Source organism: Pavona decussata, unplaced genomic scaffold (genome assembly GCF_977016875.1).
Source record: "Pavona decussata unplaced genomic scaffold, jaPavDecu1.1 SCAFFOLD_193, whole genome shotgun sequence".
Lineage (NCBI taxonomy): Eukaryota > Metazoa > Cnidaria > Anthozoa > Scleractinia > Agariciidae > Pavona > Pavona decussata.
In genome coordinates this window covers 710001-725300 of record NW_028145602.1, presented here as the reverse complement: position 1 = coordinate 725300, position 15300 = coordinate 710001, and the positions used below count along the sequence as shown (strand labels likewise).

General features: G+C 39.9%; 3 protein-coding genes and 1 long non-coding RNA gene across 4 annotated transcripts in view; 3 read left to right on the top strand and 1 right to left on the bottom strand.

Moving 5' to 3' along the window:
- The window catches only part of LOC146461899 (uncharacterized), a 115282-nt gene that overhangs the window by 70331 nt on the left and 29651 nt on the right, over window positions 1-15300 (top strand). The gene's annotated exons all lie outside the window — the stretch shown is intronic.
- The window catches only part of LOC146461900 (uncharacterized), an 84435-nt gene that overhangs the window by 42634 nt on the left and 26501 nt on the right, over window positions 1-15300 (top strand). The window lies entirely within an intron of this gene.
- LOC146461902 (uncharacterized) lies at window positions 1202-12765 on the top strand. Its single transcript, XM_085086300.1, has 2 exons — window positions 1202-1265; window positions 8405-12765. The coding sequence occupies exon 2, from the start codon at window positions 8417-8419 to the stop codon at window positions 10985-10987; it is 2571 nt and encodes an 856-aa protein (XP_084942426.1). The 5' UTR covers window positions 1202-1265; window positions 8405-8416; the 3' UTR covers window positions 10988-12765.
- LOC146461903 (uncharacterized) lies at window positions 1875-8396 on the bottom strand. Its single transcript, XR_014857291.1, has 3 exons — window positions 6546-8396; window positions 5204-6203; window positions 1875-4625 (listed from the first exon to the last, which is right to left on the bottom strand). It is a non-coding gene; the product is annotated as an uncharacterized LOC146461903 (long non-coding RNA).

The following is a 15300-nucleotide window of genomic DNA, read 5'->3' as shown; positions in this document are numbered from 1 at the left end:
GTGCCTACTCGTCGAAATGGAGTAGAAAACCGTGATAAGGCCTATTAGGGGTATCGAATGGTCCCATTCAATTTAAAAGTGCTCGCAAAATTTGGCCTTTGCTCGAATTGCTCGCAAAAACTCGCTTGCTCGCGCTCGCAAAATTTTTCCAACTGCTCGCATGTTCGCATTCTCGTTAACATATGCTCGATTGTTAAGGCTGGTTTCCATTTGATCGCAGATCGCAATAAGGTCTGCGATCGTCTGGGATCGCAGAAGATAGGACCATGTTCTATCTAAAGGCTGGTTTCCATATGATCGCGGATCGCAGATCGCAATAAGGTCTGCGATCATATGGAAACTACTTCTGCGATCGTGATCGCAGAAGATAGAACCATGTTCTATCTCCTGCGATCAATTGCGATTGTTTGCGATCTGCGATCATATGGAAACCAGCCCTTAGATAGAGCATGGTTCTATCTTCTGCGATCACGATCGCCGCACGATCGCAGACCTTATTCAGTGCGATCTGCGATCATATGGAAACCAGCCTTTAGAGATTTCGTTAATCCTTGTAATAAAAGAGAGATTCCGCCTAGCGGTAAATTCACGAAGTACTCGAAGTACTCGCTGCTCGCCATCTGTATTTTCTAAAGTGCTCACTGCTTCCAAGAAGATTTTTACAGCTGCTCGTGCACACACTGCTCGCATGCTCGCAAATACCATTCGATACCCTTCCTGTTAAAAAAACAGTTTTGTTGACCCACTCCAGCTGGACTCTAGACTCTAATCACGTGCGCCGTCACACCAACTCGAGTGAAGCACATTTTAAAATTGATCTCTGGTTTCCAATGGAAGAAGGGCGCTGCTGGGCTCTTTATCGACGTTCTTCGCTGATTATCACCCATTCGTGACGAGACATTCTGATAGCTTCACTAAATACTTAATCAGTTTAACTAAATTTAAATCCAAGAAGTTTTTTTTCTCTTGGGACTGACTAAAATATCAAACGTTTAGTGTGTAATTTGCTTGGTTACAATACAATACAATACAATACTTTATTATTCTCCCCGAGGGAGAACAGTTTTGTTGACCCACTCCAGCTAACTGGACTCTAGACTCTAATCACGTGCGCCGTCACACCACTCGATGACGTCAATCGTGAGTCTAATGCTCCACCAATCACGACGCGAGTTTTACACTGTTCGATTAGTTTAGTCATATGGATGATTTAATTTATATTTTGTGGAGGTTCTGGAAACGACTTACGTTGGAGACCCTTGAAGGTAAGTTCAATCTCCAATAACAAACATTACTTTCGCTGAAGCCAATTTTAGAGGATGTACAAATGGGAGAATGAGTTGAGGAGTAACCGTTTATTCCTTACCCTCTCTTTGTCCCAGTACCCCTTCGTTGTGCACGTGCTCTTCAGCTAAGCGCTTCCATACTGGTGTCGACCGACAAGCCTGTAGAGTATTTCTCACTCCTTACCTAGTATGATTATCGTATTGATCACTTGTCTTCAATGAAAGCGTTGTTCTAGAAAGCCGCTTAACAAATCAAATGTGGTTTAGCGTTGTTTGCACTCTTATCGACACACAGGCGGCCCAAGCTCAAGCTGCAAGCAGTGATCATCCTGCGTAATAGCGGTCACGGCGCAAATTTAAGAGTTTGTATGGGAATATTTACGATCGGGTTTAGGAGGCACAAAAATAGGAAAGTTCTGAACAAAAGTGACATACCTTGCTTCTAAAGTGTATTGCCTATTGTCTGTTTGTTATTTTGTGCTGATTTGAGGCCATTCTAACGAGTTTATAGGAGTGAGAAACCTAGGAAGTGATAACTCGTTAAAATGGCCTCAAATCAGCACAAAATAACAAACAGACAATAGGCAATACACCTTACAAGCAAGGTATGTCACTTTTATTTAGCACTTTCCAATATTTGTACCTCGTAAACCCGATCGTAAATATTCCCATGCAAACTCTAAATTTGCCTGATTTGCGCCGTGACCGCTTTTACGCCGGATGATCACCGCCACACAGCTTGAGCTTGGGTCACCTGTGATCGACAACGATATTCGTCATCACAGTGGTCAAAATGTTGTGCGCCTCGTGCGTCCACAACAAATTTTGACCACTGTGACGACGAATATCGTTGTTGATAAGGGTGCAGACAATGCTAAACCAGATTCGATTTGTTTTTTTACCACAATATCAACGTCAAAGAAAATGTTTATCTCAGAGCGTGACCGAAATCGTGACACAAAGAAAGAACAAGCGGGTCGCCAAAAGATAACATCGGCCTAAGGGAGGTGACGTCATCGGATTATTCTTCGCAGCAGCCACGATCCGAGATCCGATTATACCGGAAATTGACCTGCATTCACTGTCTTTAAGTAGTAACGGCCGACGATGTCGGGTGAAATAAAGATTTCGAACGTTTGTTAGGTCTCGTTCGGGTAAAAAACACAGTTCTTTCTACTTTGATTTCTCGGCATATGAACATCTCAAGGATTTGTGGGGGGTTGTGGGGGGGGGGGGTGGGGGACTAGAAGTAATTGCATAAAGTTAAACCACAAGACTATTGTGGACATGCCTTTTTTTTGTTCAAATATGACTTGTTCTCCAACTCGTGACAAAGTTCCACCTGTACTTAGAAACACAGAGCTTACTTAATAACAATGACACGTCATGAGCTAAAACATGGAAATGAAAAATATTCTGTTTAGGTTGGTAGTTTGGATTTTTTCAAAAACACACTCAAAGGTTCATGGAATGGCTCAATTTCATTTTGAGCTTTACTTGAGGTACAGATTTGTTGACTTACAAAATAATAGTGTTTTTTTTTTTTTACAAAATAATAGTTCCTTAATGTCATATCTTTTTCACTTAATGACCTTAAAGGTTAGCAATCATAACTGTAACTGAATATGGATGTATGAAAGAGATATTTTTAAACTGCAGGTGAAAGATTAAAGCTTGGTTCACACTTGTGACATAAGCATAAGCATAAGAATGTTCACACTTGTGACATAAGCATAAGAAAGGCGACATATGCAGGCGTATTGGGCTTCAGACTTTGATCGCGGGAGAATGGGGCGAGTTGTAGTTGCAAAATGGCGGACGACGGCTTATGCTGATGCTTATGCTTATGTCGCACCGGTTCACACTTGTGATAACGTGACATAAGCTTAAGCATAAGAAAAAGAAAAAGAAAAAGTTTCCTTTTTCTTATGCTTATGCTTATGCTTATGTCACACCGGTTCACACTACACATTCTTATGCTTATGCTAATGTTTATGCTTATGCTTATGTCACAAGTGTGAACGAAGCTTAAGTTCAAGAAAGACCATCACAGTTATTTTTTCAGGATTTCTTTTCACAAATAAATAACTGTGAGAATCTTTCTCCTAATTAAACATAACTAAAAACTATTGGTCACTTTATATCTTTGCACTCTAAGTGGTACTTTTATACCAATCTACATAATTTCCTGTCAGTGAGGAACAATGACCATTTGCATCCCTTCCATCATTATAATTATGAAAGACCCTCTGTCAATTAACCCTACAAACATGAATATCAAATTTTACCCAATTTTGCAACATGACAAGAGGTGACAAGCTTGCCAATAACAGTTCAACAACATCTGCTGTACACAATGTCATGGGTGTTTTTGAAGTAGCTGTTGCTTCAGCTTTCTGTGCAGTAAATTAAGGCATTACAGTGTGTACATTCTAAAAATAAATAAAATAAAACCAATGTTGTCAATGTACTGTAGTAAACAGTCAAACCCCTTGTAAGTGATCACAAAATGTGATAAATATTATTATAAAATTGTTCATGAATTCTGACATATTAAGGGTTATATTTTTAAGAGTGATTTATCACTTCCACAGCCATAAACAGTCACTACTATCAAAACTTAATGTATAAGTTACAGGTTAATGGGGTCAACCAAGAAAAAAACAAAACAAAAAAATAAATGCTATTTTATATGCTATTTCAATGCACCAGTGCAATGTTTCTATGGAACCCATAACACCTCTCACAACAAATCTTAGTGGCTGTAAAATACTTTGTAATCATCAAATGAACATAAATGGCCCAGTGTAGTCTGTGTTGGCTACAAACTACTATTTTACAGTCAAACCTCCCTTCCCGACCACCATTCGTAAGTGACCACCTCTCATTAGCGAACACTTTTCCAAATTACCAAACGTTTTCAAGTCAAATCACTATAGATGGAACCTCTTGTAGGCGACCACTTCTCGTAAGCGACCACTTTTAGAGATTATAGTTTAAAATTTTGGATTGTTTTTTAACCTTCCATAGGTGACCACTTTACAGAAAATCTGCTGTTTCCCCTCGTGGGCAGAAATTGCAAAATGTGTCGCTGTAGCTATGTGGCTAATTTTATATGCATCCATACTTTGTACACTGCACATAACAATAACAATAATAATAATAATAATAATAACAATGATAAAAATAACAGTAATCATCATTTATTATTATTATTTATAGATGGCTTAATCCCACTAGCGGTCCACATAATCATGTACTAAGACAAAATAACCAATTTTCATGCACACTAATTCATTGCCTGATTAAAGTTTGGCTTCTTCCTTCTGCTTAGGTGCTCTACAAATTGAAATATTCAAATAATATTAATATTATTACTATTACTTAAAGTGCACCTAGCCCCCCAATTTTTTGGTTTTTGCTTAAATTAATCTTTGCACCTGTTCGAAACGCATTGAGCCTTTTTGTGCCTTTTTTCAACCAAATCTTGACTTTTTATAGGCTGTAAAAGTCTACAAAATCTAGCCATCACCTGTCCCATGACAGAGCTAGTGAGGGACATGGGTCTATTCCTTACATGACATCACAAACTGCTTTGCATGTATTTTAGCAAAGACTAATGCAAATCAGTTTGTGATGTCAAGTAAGGAAAAGACCCACGCCCCTTACTAGCTTTATGGCCTTTAAAAAGTCAAGATTTTGGTTGAAAGGCGCCAAAAAGCGCAATGTTTCGAACAGGTGCAAAGATTTATTTAAGGGAAAAAATTGGGGGGTTAGGTGCACTTCAATAAAAATATTAATTACATATTAAAAAAACAACAACAACAAAAACAATAGTAACCCAAAAGAAATTGACCATTGCATTGAAATGGTACTTTGGCTCGTCAAAATTTCACTGTGTTTTCAACATTTTATACCTTGGGGAGCTCATCCATCAATTGGTCTTCTTGAAAAGGTCTTCCTCTTCTGTCTCAAAAGTCTCATGCTGTAATAGGGAAGCCCTAATGAAAAGTTGGTATTTTTAAGTGTTTTAAAGCTGCAAAGAAGCAATTGAGTTAGTTGATGTAATTAACAAATCGAATATGGTTTGGCGTTGTCTGTACTCTTATCGACAACGACATTCGTCATCATAGCGCGGTCAAAATGTTGTGGGCGCCTCGTGAGTCCACAACAAATTTTGACCACTGTGATGATGAATATCGTTGTCGATAAGAGTACAGACAACGGCAAACCACATTCGATTTGTTTTTTACCACAATATCAACGTCAAAGAAAATTTTTACAATAACTGTCAAAATTTCCCCGTGCTGATTGACGCAAGCAGCGTTGTCTAGACTCTTATCGACAACGGAAACTAAGCCAATCAGATTGCGAGATTAGAAACAGTTGTGGTAAAAACTTCTATGGTATATGTTATAGTGGTAGCTGTCACAAAAGTACCTGATGGTCTTGCAAAAGTTGCTGGAAGTTGCTACTTGTCCGGTGGCACTCAGGTATTGGCTTACTGCTATTTTAACCCTAAATAGGGAGCGAGGAGGATTTTCTGTAGAATTTTCATTTGGGCGCCACGCACTGCTTGTTTCTCCAAACCCAGATCTTATTACTCCCCCCACCCACCACTCAGTAATCTTACTTTTTTGATCTATGATGGTTAAACTGTAACAACAGAACATTTTTTACAGTGATTGTTATCTTCATTATGCTAAATTTTCCCTTTACTGACAGTGTTGCCAAAAAAGTGGCATGAATAGAATGTTGCCTTTGTTGTGCATCACAACCAATCACAGTGGACTGATTGTGAGAGAACAATCACACTCATAAGTCCTGCCAATTGTTCACAAACTACCCCTTCCCAACTCCTCTCTCCATTTAGCATGTTGTTTCTCTCAATGTTCATACGTTTGTTGTGTTGGGAGCCTTAACATAAGTAAGTTAGCTAGAGATGGTTAAAAGCATTTAAGTTGTATTCTAACTAGAAATGTACATTTATATGCACATGCCTACCCCAAGTGCCCAATATAATGACCTGGGTCCAGTTGTTCAAAGGCCGGATAACTTTATCCAGTGGATAAGTCGCTATCTGTCAGTTCAAATCTGTGCAAAGATTTCAGTATTTCCTCTTGTACAAGCGAATATGCACACTCTAACCACAGTTAAGTTTGGGAGTGTACGAAAACCTTGGAAAAGGTTTTACATGAAGTATATTTTAGACCCTAGATAGTGCCTTATCCAGCGGATAAAGTTATCCGGCCTTTGAACAACTGGGGCCTGGTAGATTCACTGGAATAAAAATCTTGCAAAATTAAGTCACAGGTATTTTTAATTTTTAATTTAAGGCATCAATGTTAATGGGATGAATTTTTAAAGAATGTGTCAAGAGTGTAAGAAAACGAATTTTGCATAGAAACCTTGCTATGCAATAATTTGCAATTTAAGTGTACCTTAATTTTTGGTCCATCTGGCCATTCAGTTAGCCCCACATCTAGATAATGTGTCATAAAAGAAGGAATTGCTTCTTGGAGACTCTGATGACTTCAAACAAGGAAACTGTACATTATTGTTGAGTCAATTACCGGAACCACCATCAAAATTGTAAGCAAAGGTTTGGCTTTTATTAATTGGGTTGTTAACTAAAGGTAACCTTGTCACAATTGAACAACTGAGGCGGTAGTGAATTGAATAAAATAAAAAAAGCCCCTGAAGATTTGCAAGGTTTCTTCAAGTCAATTCTTCCTTATTATAATACATAATTGGTGCTATAAGCATCATAACCTCCCTTAGGTAGATGTTAACCCTCTGTAGGTGGATGTTATGAGGTGGTAAAAATTAAATGAAATTCAAGTCAGTGATAGAGAAACTACTTATGATCCCAAGTTTCCCTGCTAGAGAGTAAGCTTCTTTGCGTATGATTTGACTATCGTAATACATAAAATGTACACTGTAAGCTACTGTACTTCCCTTAGGTAGATGTTAACTTCCTGTAGGTGTATGTTATGAGTTGGTAATAAATAAAATGAAGCTCAGGTCAGCGATTAGAAAAGCCCCTGCAAGGTTGTAAGTTTTAATGCTTGCAAATAAGCTTTCTACGTGTACGATTTTGCCAGTATAACACATACGATACAAACGTGGTGCTTTAAAACGAACCTCCCTCACGTAGATGTTAACCACCCGTGGGTGGATGTTGCTTGAGCAACTCTTGACTGTTTTCGGAGTTCCCGTTTCTTGCACAACTAGAGCGGAAAATCCTTTTTACCCATCCATGTTTGGGCATTGTGTGACAAGTTGACGCGAGCAGCGTTGTCTAGACTCTTATCGACAACGGAAAATTAGCCAATCAGATTGCGAGATCAGACACAATTGTGGTAAAATTTCGTTTTGCTACTTTATTAAAATTGATGTTCTTGGCCAATTATCACCCCCGTCGTATTAAAAGGGACATTCTTATGAGTCAACAAATTAAATGTTTCTTTGAATCCAAGACATTTTCTTTCCTTGAGACTAATCTAAACAACAATTATTTAGTGTGCCGGATAGAGATGTTCTCGATAATGGAAATGTGTCGCGTTCAATTTGATTTGCCTATTTGGAGGAATCCTCTGAAATACCCTTCACCATCAGCGCCAAGGGCATAATTAAAATCTTGGTGTCCAACACAAACAATGTCGGTTATGCTCAAATACATTTCTCTAAGCATTCTAGTTAAAGCGAATTTCCGGCGAGTGAAAGTTTGATATTTATTTTCTCACCGTCAGTTAACACTTGGAACTGAATACCAATATTTTACTCCTCGAATTGAAGGTGTTGCCTGCGGAAGCTATTCGGTGTGATTAATTAAAATTAACATTATGCTTATTAAAAGAGCAGCTGTTCATCAATGGTAACCACAAGAAGCTTAAAACAAAGAATAGTTTGACCTCGTTTCAGGTGGTCTGTTTTCCACCCACTTACTACAGACCTGTCTCTAAGGCATCAATCAACTCGAATTTGGATGGCGTCATAAAGTGTGACGGGTAGAACCAATTCTCGCTTGGCATCTTTTATTTCACATTCTAAAGAAGTCGATATTCCAGAAAGTTAATTATGAATTATTAATGAGTTTGAGAATTCTTTTTTAACAGACCGCACCAATCATGAGTGTAGAATACAAGTGTGATCTCTATCCTGGCGAACTACCCGAAGATAAGGGCGAGTGCATCGAGTCTTACCATGGAAACCAAGATTCAGATGTCAATCACTCTCGTTCACCTGCGGAATGCGGTGTCATCGTACATCTGTGTACCGAAGAAAGGAAGACGTCACGTCCAGAGGACAGCGAGAGCAGTGATAAGAAGCCGTTGGACCGCCAAAAGACAACTAAATTGCGAGTGCAGAACATTTGTTGCGCAAAGGAGAGCAAACTCGTTCAAAAATCCTTGGAACCACTGGAGGGCGTGGAGTCTATTACAGTTAACCTCATCTATCGCATGGTGTACGTGCGTCATGATCCGGAAGTGACATCACCCACCAAGCTAGCCAGCACACTCAACCGCGTGCACCTGGGAGCGAGCATAATGGAAACAGGTTCCAATCAGCCAGATGGCGGGAGTGAAAGCTTTCCTCCTAAGTTGTCGTCTTTTCTAATCTATCTTTTGATCCAAACCATCCTTTTGTTAGTAGCCGTTGTTGCGTTCTTTGCTGAGGCATCCTGGTTCCAGTGGGTGGCCATCGCAGAAATCGTGTTTGGTATTCCTCCAGTGTTAAAGAAAGCATTCGTGTCTGTCAAAACCTGCAAAGTAGACTTGAACATCCTGATGCTCATAGCCATTGCAGGAATACTGGCCCTTCAGGAGTGGGTTGAAGGCGCAGCTGTAGTATACTTGTTCTCACTTGCTGTAGCCCTGCATGAGTTCAGCATGTATAAGGTTCAACAGACTATCTCTGGTCTCATGCTTAAAACACCTCAAGTGGCGATATTAGCAAGCACAGGTGAATGTGTCCCAGTAGAAGCAGTTACCATAGGAACAGCTATCGCCATCAGACCGGGCGAGTTGATTCCATTGGATGGTGTTGTGGTGACCGGCCAAGCTATTGTAGATGAGAGTTCGGTCACTGGAGAATCTGTATCTGCTGAGAAGACCGTTGGTTCAAAAGTCCTTAGTGGCACTGTCAATCAAAATGGCTACCTGGAAGTTGAGACAACATCTGATTCAACTTCTTCTACAGTCTCCAAGGTTGCGAAGCTCGTTCAAGAAGCTCAAACTGGTTCATCAAGGACTGAAATTGCTATAAATCGGCTTGCCAAGTACTATACACCGGCTGTGGTGATTACAGCAGCACTAGTTGTTATTGTCCCTGCTATTCTTGGCGCGGCGGATGTAGGCACGTATTCACAAGAGCTAGAAGAGTGGGGCAAACGAGCCCTTGTAATTCTGCTTATTGCTTGCCCCTGCGCCCTGGTCATGTCCACCCCGATCACCGTGGTTTGTGGCATCACTGCGGCTGCGCGGAAAGGAGCTTTGATTAAAGGGGGAGTTCATCTGGAGACGCTTGCTCGACTGAAATTTCTTGCTTTTGATAAAACAGGAACTCTGACTGAAGGAAATTTTCAAGTAGTTGACATCGAATGTTCTTTTGGGGTGCACGAACGAGCTGCCCTACGCTTGGCCGCAGCACTAGAGAGCAAGTCCAGTCACCCGCTTGCAGCGGCCATAGTAAGCGAGTTTGTTGGTTGTGATACCGAAATGGTCAAATGGCAAAGCGCCGGTTTACCTGAAGTGTCACGCTTTGAGCTTCACGAAGGACAAGGCATTTCCGGTATCGTTGATGGGCATCTGGTCCAGATTGGCAACTATAAATTTCTTGATCACATCGCCGGGAAAACCCTGAACAGATACATGGAAGACAAGTACATCATGTGGTGCAACGAGAGTAAGACAGTGATATTCGTGTGTGTAGACGGTAAACTGGCACTGATGATCGCTCTTGCTGATAGGATCAGACCGAACAGTTTGGCCACAGTTGATTGGCTAAGACATCTTGGTGTCGGGTCTGCTGTAATCACAGGTGACAACTCGCAAGCAGCCATGGCCGTAAAGGGTGAATTAGGCTTGGACGAGTACATTGCTGAAATGAAACCGCAGAACAAGCTAAGATGGATCACAGACAGACAAACGGGGTTAGAACGCACTTGTGACAAGAAGTTTAATAATGATCAACCCAGCAGTTGTTTTGTCCGCAGTTACTGTTTGTGGCGCCGCTGCAATGTTACCAGATCACATGATAGCAACAAGAGCATTGTGGGTATGGTCGGTGATGGCGCCAACGATGGTCCAGCTCTCGCTGCAGCGAATGTTGGGATTGCAATGGGCGCTGGAGGAACAGCTTTAGCAGTGGAGGCTGCGGATGTAGCTCTGATGAGTAACAACTTGGCCAAAATTCCAGAACTGGTTGAACTTGGTCGCTTCTGTTACCGTGTAGTGGCTGAAAACATCACCTTCTCTGTGGTTGTCAAAGTAGCCATCGTGATTGTAGCGCTTCTTGGAAAAGCTTCCCTGTGGATCGCTGTTTTGACGGATGTGTTGGGTTTGTTGTTCGTGGTGTTAAATGGTTTGAGGCCGCTTTGGTGGAAGGTTGCTGAAAAAGGTAATACCAAGAACACGGACATTGAACTTCCAATTGTGAAGAACGCTCGACAAGTCTGTTCTTACGAGTCTTACGTGTAGGACGATTGAAGTGAAAGGCTCATTCACCGTTGCCTCTGTTGCAAGTTCAGAAATGGCCGCATTTATCTTCAAGGTGTTCTTGAAAATAGGATGACGGGCAGCTTAAGCATCACTTGACAAAAAAAGAAAAAAATAAACACAGAAGAAAGAACAAACGCAGAACATGGTCGAGATGGAAATGTTGGTAAAAAGAACAAGCCCGCAAAGAACTAAAGTGAGGCACTTTGTGAAATTTAATAAATTTGTTTTCTTAAAAAGTCTCCAAGTTACTTAAATACTTACTTACTTACTTACATCAAATCACTTAAAGAAACAGCATTACAAATCATACCTAAGAGGAAGTTCTGCGGAAGTGGAACTTGCCAAATTCAACTGAATTCAATTTCTCGGATTTCTTTATGTAAAATTCGTTTAACGAATGCTAATAAGTAACTTGCACTTCACGAAACCAACTGCAGCGCACAAATATATTTTATTCTTGCAAAATTAATGAAAGTTTCGATTAACCAACAAATTCAGGATTTTAGCAAGCATTTTTTGTGGCCAGCTCATTAGAGTTGGGGGCTAAAGAGGACGAGTAATCAATGGACGGACAAGCTCAATGGGGTTGGACTGATTGAATACAGTTTTTCGGAGGCCATACCGATATGTTTTCAATCGCATTAAAAGTGATTTTATCCTTCTCCAGTCACTATCAAATTTTCACCATTAACTAAATGTGAAGTTTGTCAAAATCCTTGTCAGTTTGAGGTAAAATCGATATCACTATGACAACAAAAATAATAAAGAATTTTGACTTTTTGCGCTTTCCTGTATATCTCTCGAACGGCTCGACGAAATTCTTTTTTAACCTCATAACATAAATACTTTCAGTGTCACAAATCCTTGAAACAGAACCTGTTCTTCATGAATTTTTTCAAAAATTTCTTACATTCACTCTTCTCACTTTTGTTTTCACTCAAATCTGCCCCTCTTCTTCCTCAATGTTGAGCCACGCGTATTGTTAGTAGCACTGAGATGACTGCAATACCCAAATCAACATTGGGGAAGGAAAAAATCACGCAAGTGTTTCAAGATTTGATCAACATTGGGGAAGGAGAAAATCACGCAAGTGTTTCAAGATTTGCGACGATTATTGTAGCCTGCGAACGAGCAAAAAAACCCGTTACTTTGGTGGAAGGTTGCTGAAAAAGGTAACACCAAGAACATGGACATTAAACATTTGCGAAGAACGCTCGAGTCTTCTCTTATTACTTGTAAAAAGACTGGAGCGAATGGCTCACTCGCTGTTTTCCAATGTTTCAAATTCAGGTATCGCCGGATTTCTGTTGTGTTCTCATAGGCAGCCCAAGCTCGCGTCACCAGAGAGCATGTAATAGTTAATTATTACACGCTCTCCAGTGACGCAAACTCTTGGACTGTCTGTGGTGTTAAGATAACATAATGTAGACCCGTTAGCATCAATGTATAGCGCAACATATAATCTCTTTCAACAGCTAAAGTTTTAACAAAGGTTTGGTAACAAACTTTAGGGACGTTTTTAATCTTTGAGGCCGAACGTGCTTTCAAGACGGCATACTATTTACTTTTACTTGCCTTGCCATTTGCTAGCAACTAGAAAGGTATTTTTTATATACGATGCTATCGTGCTGAAGCGATAAACCACAGGTACCTTTGGGTGAGTGTTAATTGTAATTTGAGCGTCACGGCGACCATTGCTTAACGGTGAAATTATAAGGATTGAAAAGCAATTGAACTAAAACTCACTAAAATTGCACTTAATCACTCCAAAATCCACGAAAGAGAAAGGACAGGTAGGGATATATTTTTTTAAAACTCCTTGGTGTTTTAAATTGAGGTAGGAATCGTTTTTTCCCATACAAATCCTTATAATTTCGCCGTTTCGCATTGGTCGCCGTGAAACTCAAATTACGACACTCAACGTAAAGGTCAAGGCCAAAATCTCTCATAGAGCACGGGGTACCTGTACATAAACATTTTGAATCATGATGTTGAGATCTAATTACCATGTCGAAAGACTGGATCTCAGATAAGTTAAAGCGTGTGTACAAGCATGAAAATATAACCTCATGTATTCACAGACATAAAAATGCTAGCTTAGACGGTAGACTATTCATTTGTACTTGCCACTAAGCTTACTAGCTACTAGCTACTAAGGCAAATATAGATAAGATGTGTAGTGAAATTCAAAATTTAAGCTGGTAATACCTTAAGACAATCAATGATGTTGACGATGCTTATTCCTATTTTCAGGAAAAATTTCTATGCTTATGTTATACATGTATTCCTGAAAAGATTTATTCTAATAAAGAGTCTAAAACTAGAAAAAAACCTTGGATCACAAAAGGATTCATCAAATCTACTAGAATAAAAAACATGCTATACAAAAAACTTTTAATAAAGGAAACGAAGAAATGAAGACAAAGCCGAGCCCGCTTTGTCACTGGACATTACGATCGAACAACGAACGTGGCGGAAATGCTGCAAGAGCTAAAATGGGACACACTTGAACTTTCGACCAAAGCGCGCGAAACTTCATGATCACATGACACGCGCAGCTCTTTGCGAACGGAGTTGAATGAAAAATCGAAAGCCAAGTAGATCGGACACAGCCGGACATAACAAATTCAAGAAATGTCAAGTGTACGAGTAACAACCTTTCTGAGACAAGCATTTAAGTGCTTTTGAAGTTCCAGCTGATCGAGAAGCGTAACAGTTTTGCACATTTGAGCAAATGTTTTGCTGTGTGGTGCCGAGCGAAGGAAGGGATCAACGATAGCATTTTTTATGCTGACCTGAATTCCTCACAGACGTTTTAAAACACTTAAGGCAGACCGAGTCCAAGTGTGCGAGGTACAACCTCACTGAGACAAGCATTCAGTGCAAGTTTTTTAAACTTCGAGCTTATCGAGAAGCGTAAGCCGGAGCTGTGCACATTTGTACAAATGTTTTGCTGAGTGGTGGCGAGCGACGGAAACAAACATTATGGCCGCCACTCGTACGGATTTCATGGATGAACTGTTGTAACTGGAGTCCTCGTAAATGCTTAGAAACAGAAAGGCAGGCATTAAGCTCTTCTTAAGAAATTTCTTCGATCGGTTTTAACCTCTTACCGCCAGGATTTAATATTGCAAGCCATCCTGTAATTTTTTTAAGGTAACCAGTTGTTATTGTTAATGTTGTTGTTGTTGTGTGATCTAAATCGTAAAATCGTGCAATTTTTCTGATTTTAAAGGAAACTTCGGAGATACATACCATTAAATCGGTGTCATGCCGAACTTTGTGGTTTTTATTGTTGCCATTGTCTGGTATTTCCCTTCTTTTCTTTTTTTTATCTCCATTTTTCTGAAAAAACTTTCGCTTTCCGCCGAAAAAAGTTTTTTTACTTAGCGACACCTGGGGCAATCGTTTTCCATATAAGGTCAAACTAAGGTATATGAGCTGTTATAATCCATCAAATATTTTCGCTCGCGCGCGATTGGTCTAAACGCCTCACGTGACCGAATATACCCCAGCTAAAACTGGGGAATATCCGAGGATATTCTCCAAGTGATATTCCCCAATTTCAAAAACTTCAAGGAGCGTCAAGTTTGCAATTAAAATGAATGTCAAGATGGGGGAACGGTTTGCTTTTGTGACAGAAGAAGAGATAAACCTGCTGGTCGATAAACCAGTACCAGAAAACAACATACACTCTAAACGTTTTTGACGGTAAGCTGTTCGTGAACGAAATGTTAAAATACTCAAGCTCGTATTTGCGACATTTTCTCTTGGTTTGAACTCTTTTTAACAGTCCTTGAATTAAAAATGTGGTAAAACTGAAAAATATGAAAGGCGAAAAGTTTTAGCCATCTCATTTAAGAGTATTTATGGTTTTCTTTCAGTCTGGCGAAATGAAAAAGCCATCAACAAGCTATTAAACGAGTTTAATTAATAAGCTCGAAGCTCGCTCACACGACGGCAAATATTACAGTTGTAATTCAATGAGAGCAATTCGTGTTGGCCTGGATATAAGGAATTTAAATAACGAAAACATAAATTTCAGTACCATTGCTGACAGAGTTCAAGCCGGTAAATGATGCTATCAATGCTCACCTGGTCGAGACATAAAATCTCGTCCACGAAACAGAATGGCAGATCCTGCCGATTCCCGCGAGATTCCCCCATGTTGCGAAAAATATTTGAAGGATAATAAACACAATAGCCTCCATTTGACCTTAAAAATATGCTCAGATATTTGTCCTTGGACATCATCTGCTCCTCGAAGCTCACAGTTTTCCTCGAGCTTCGCT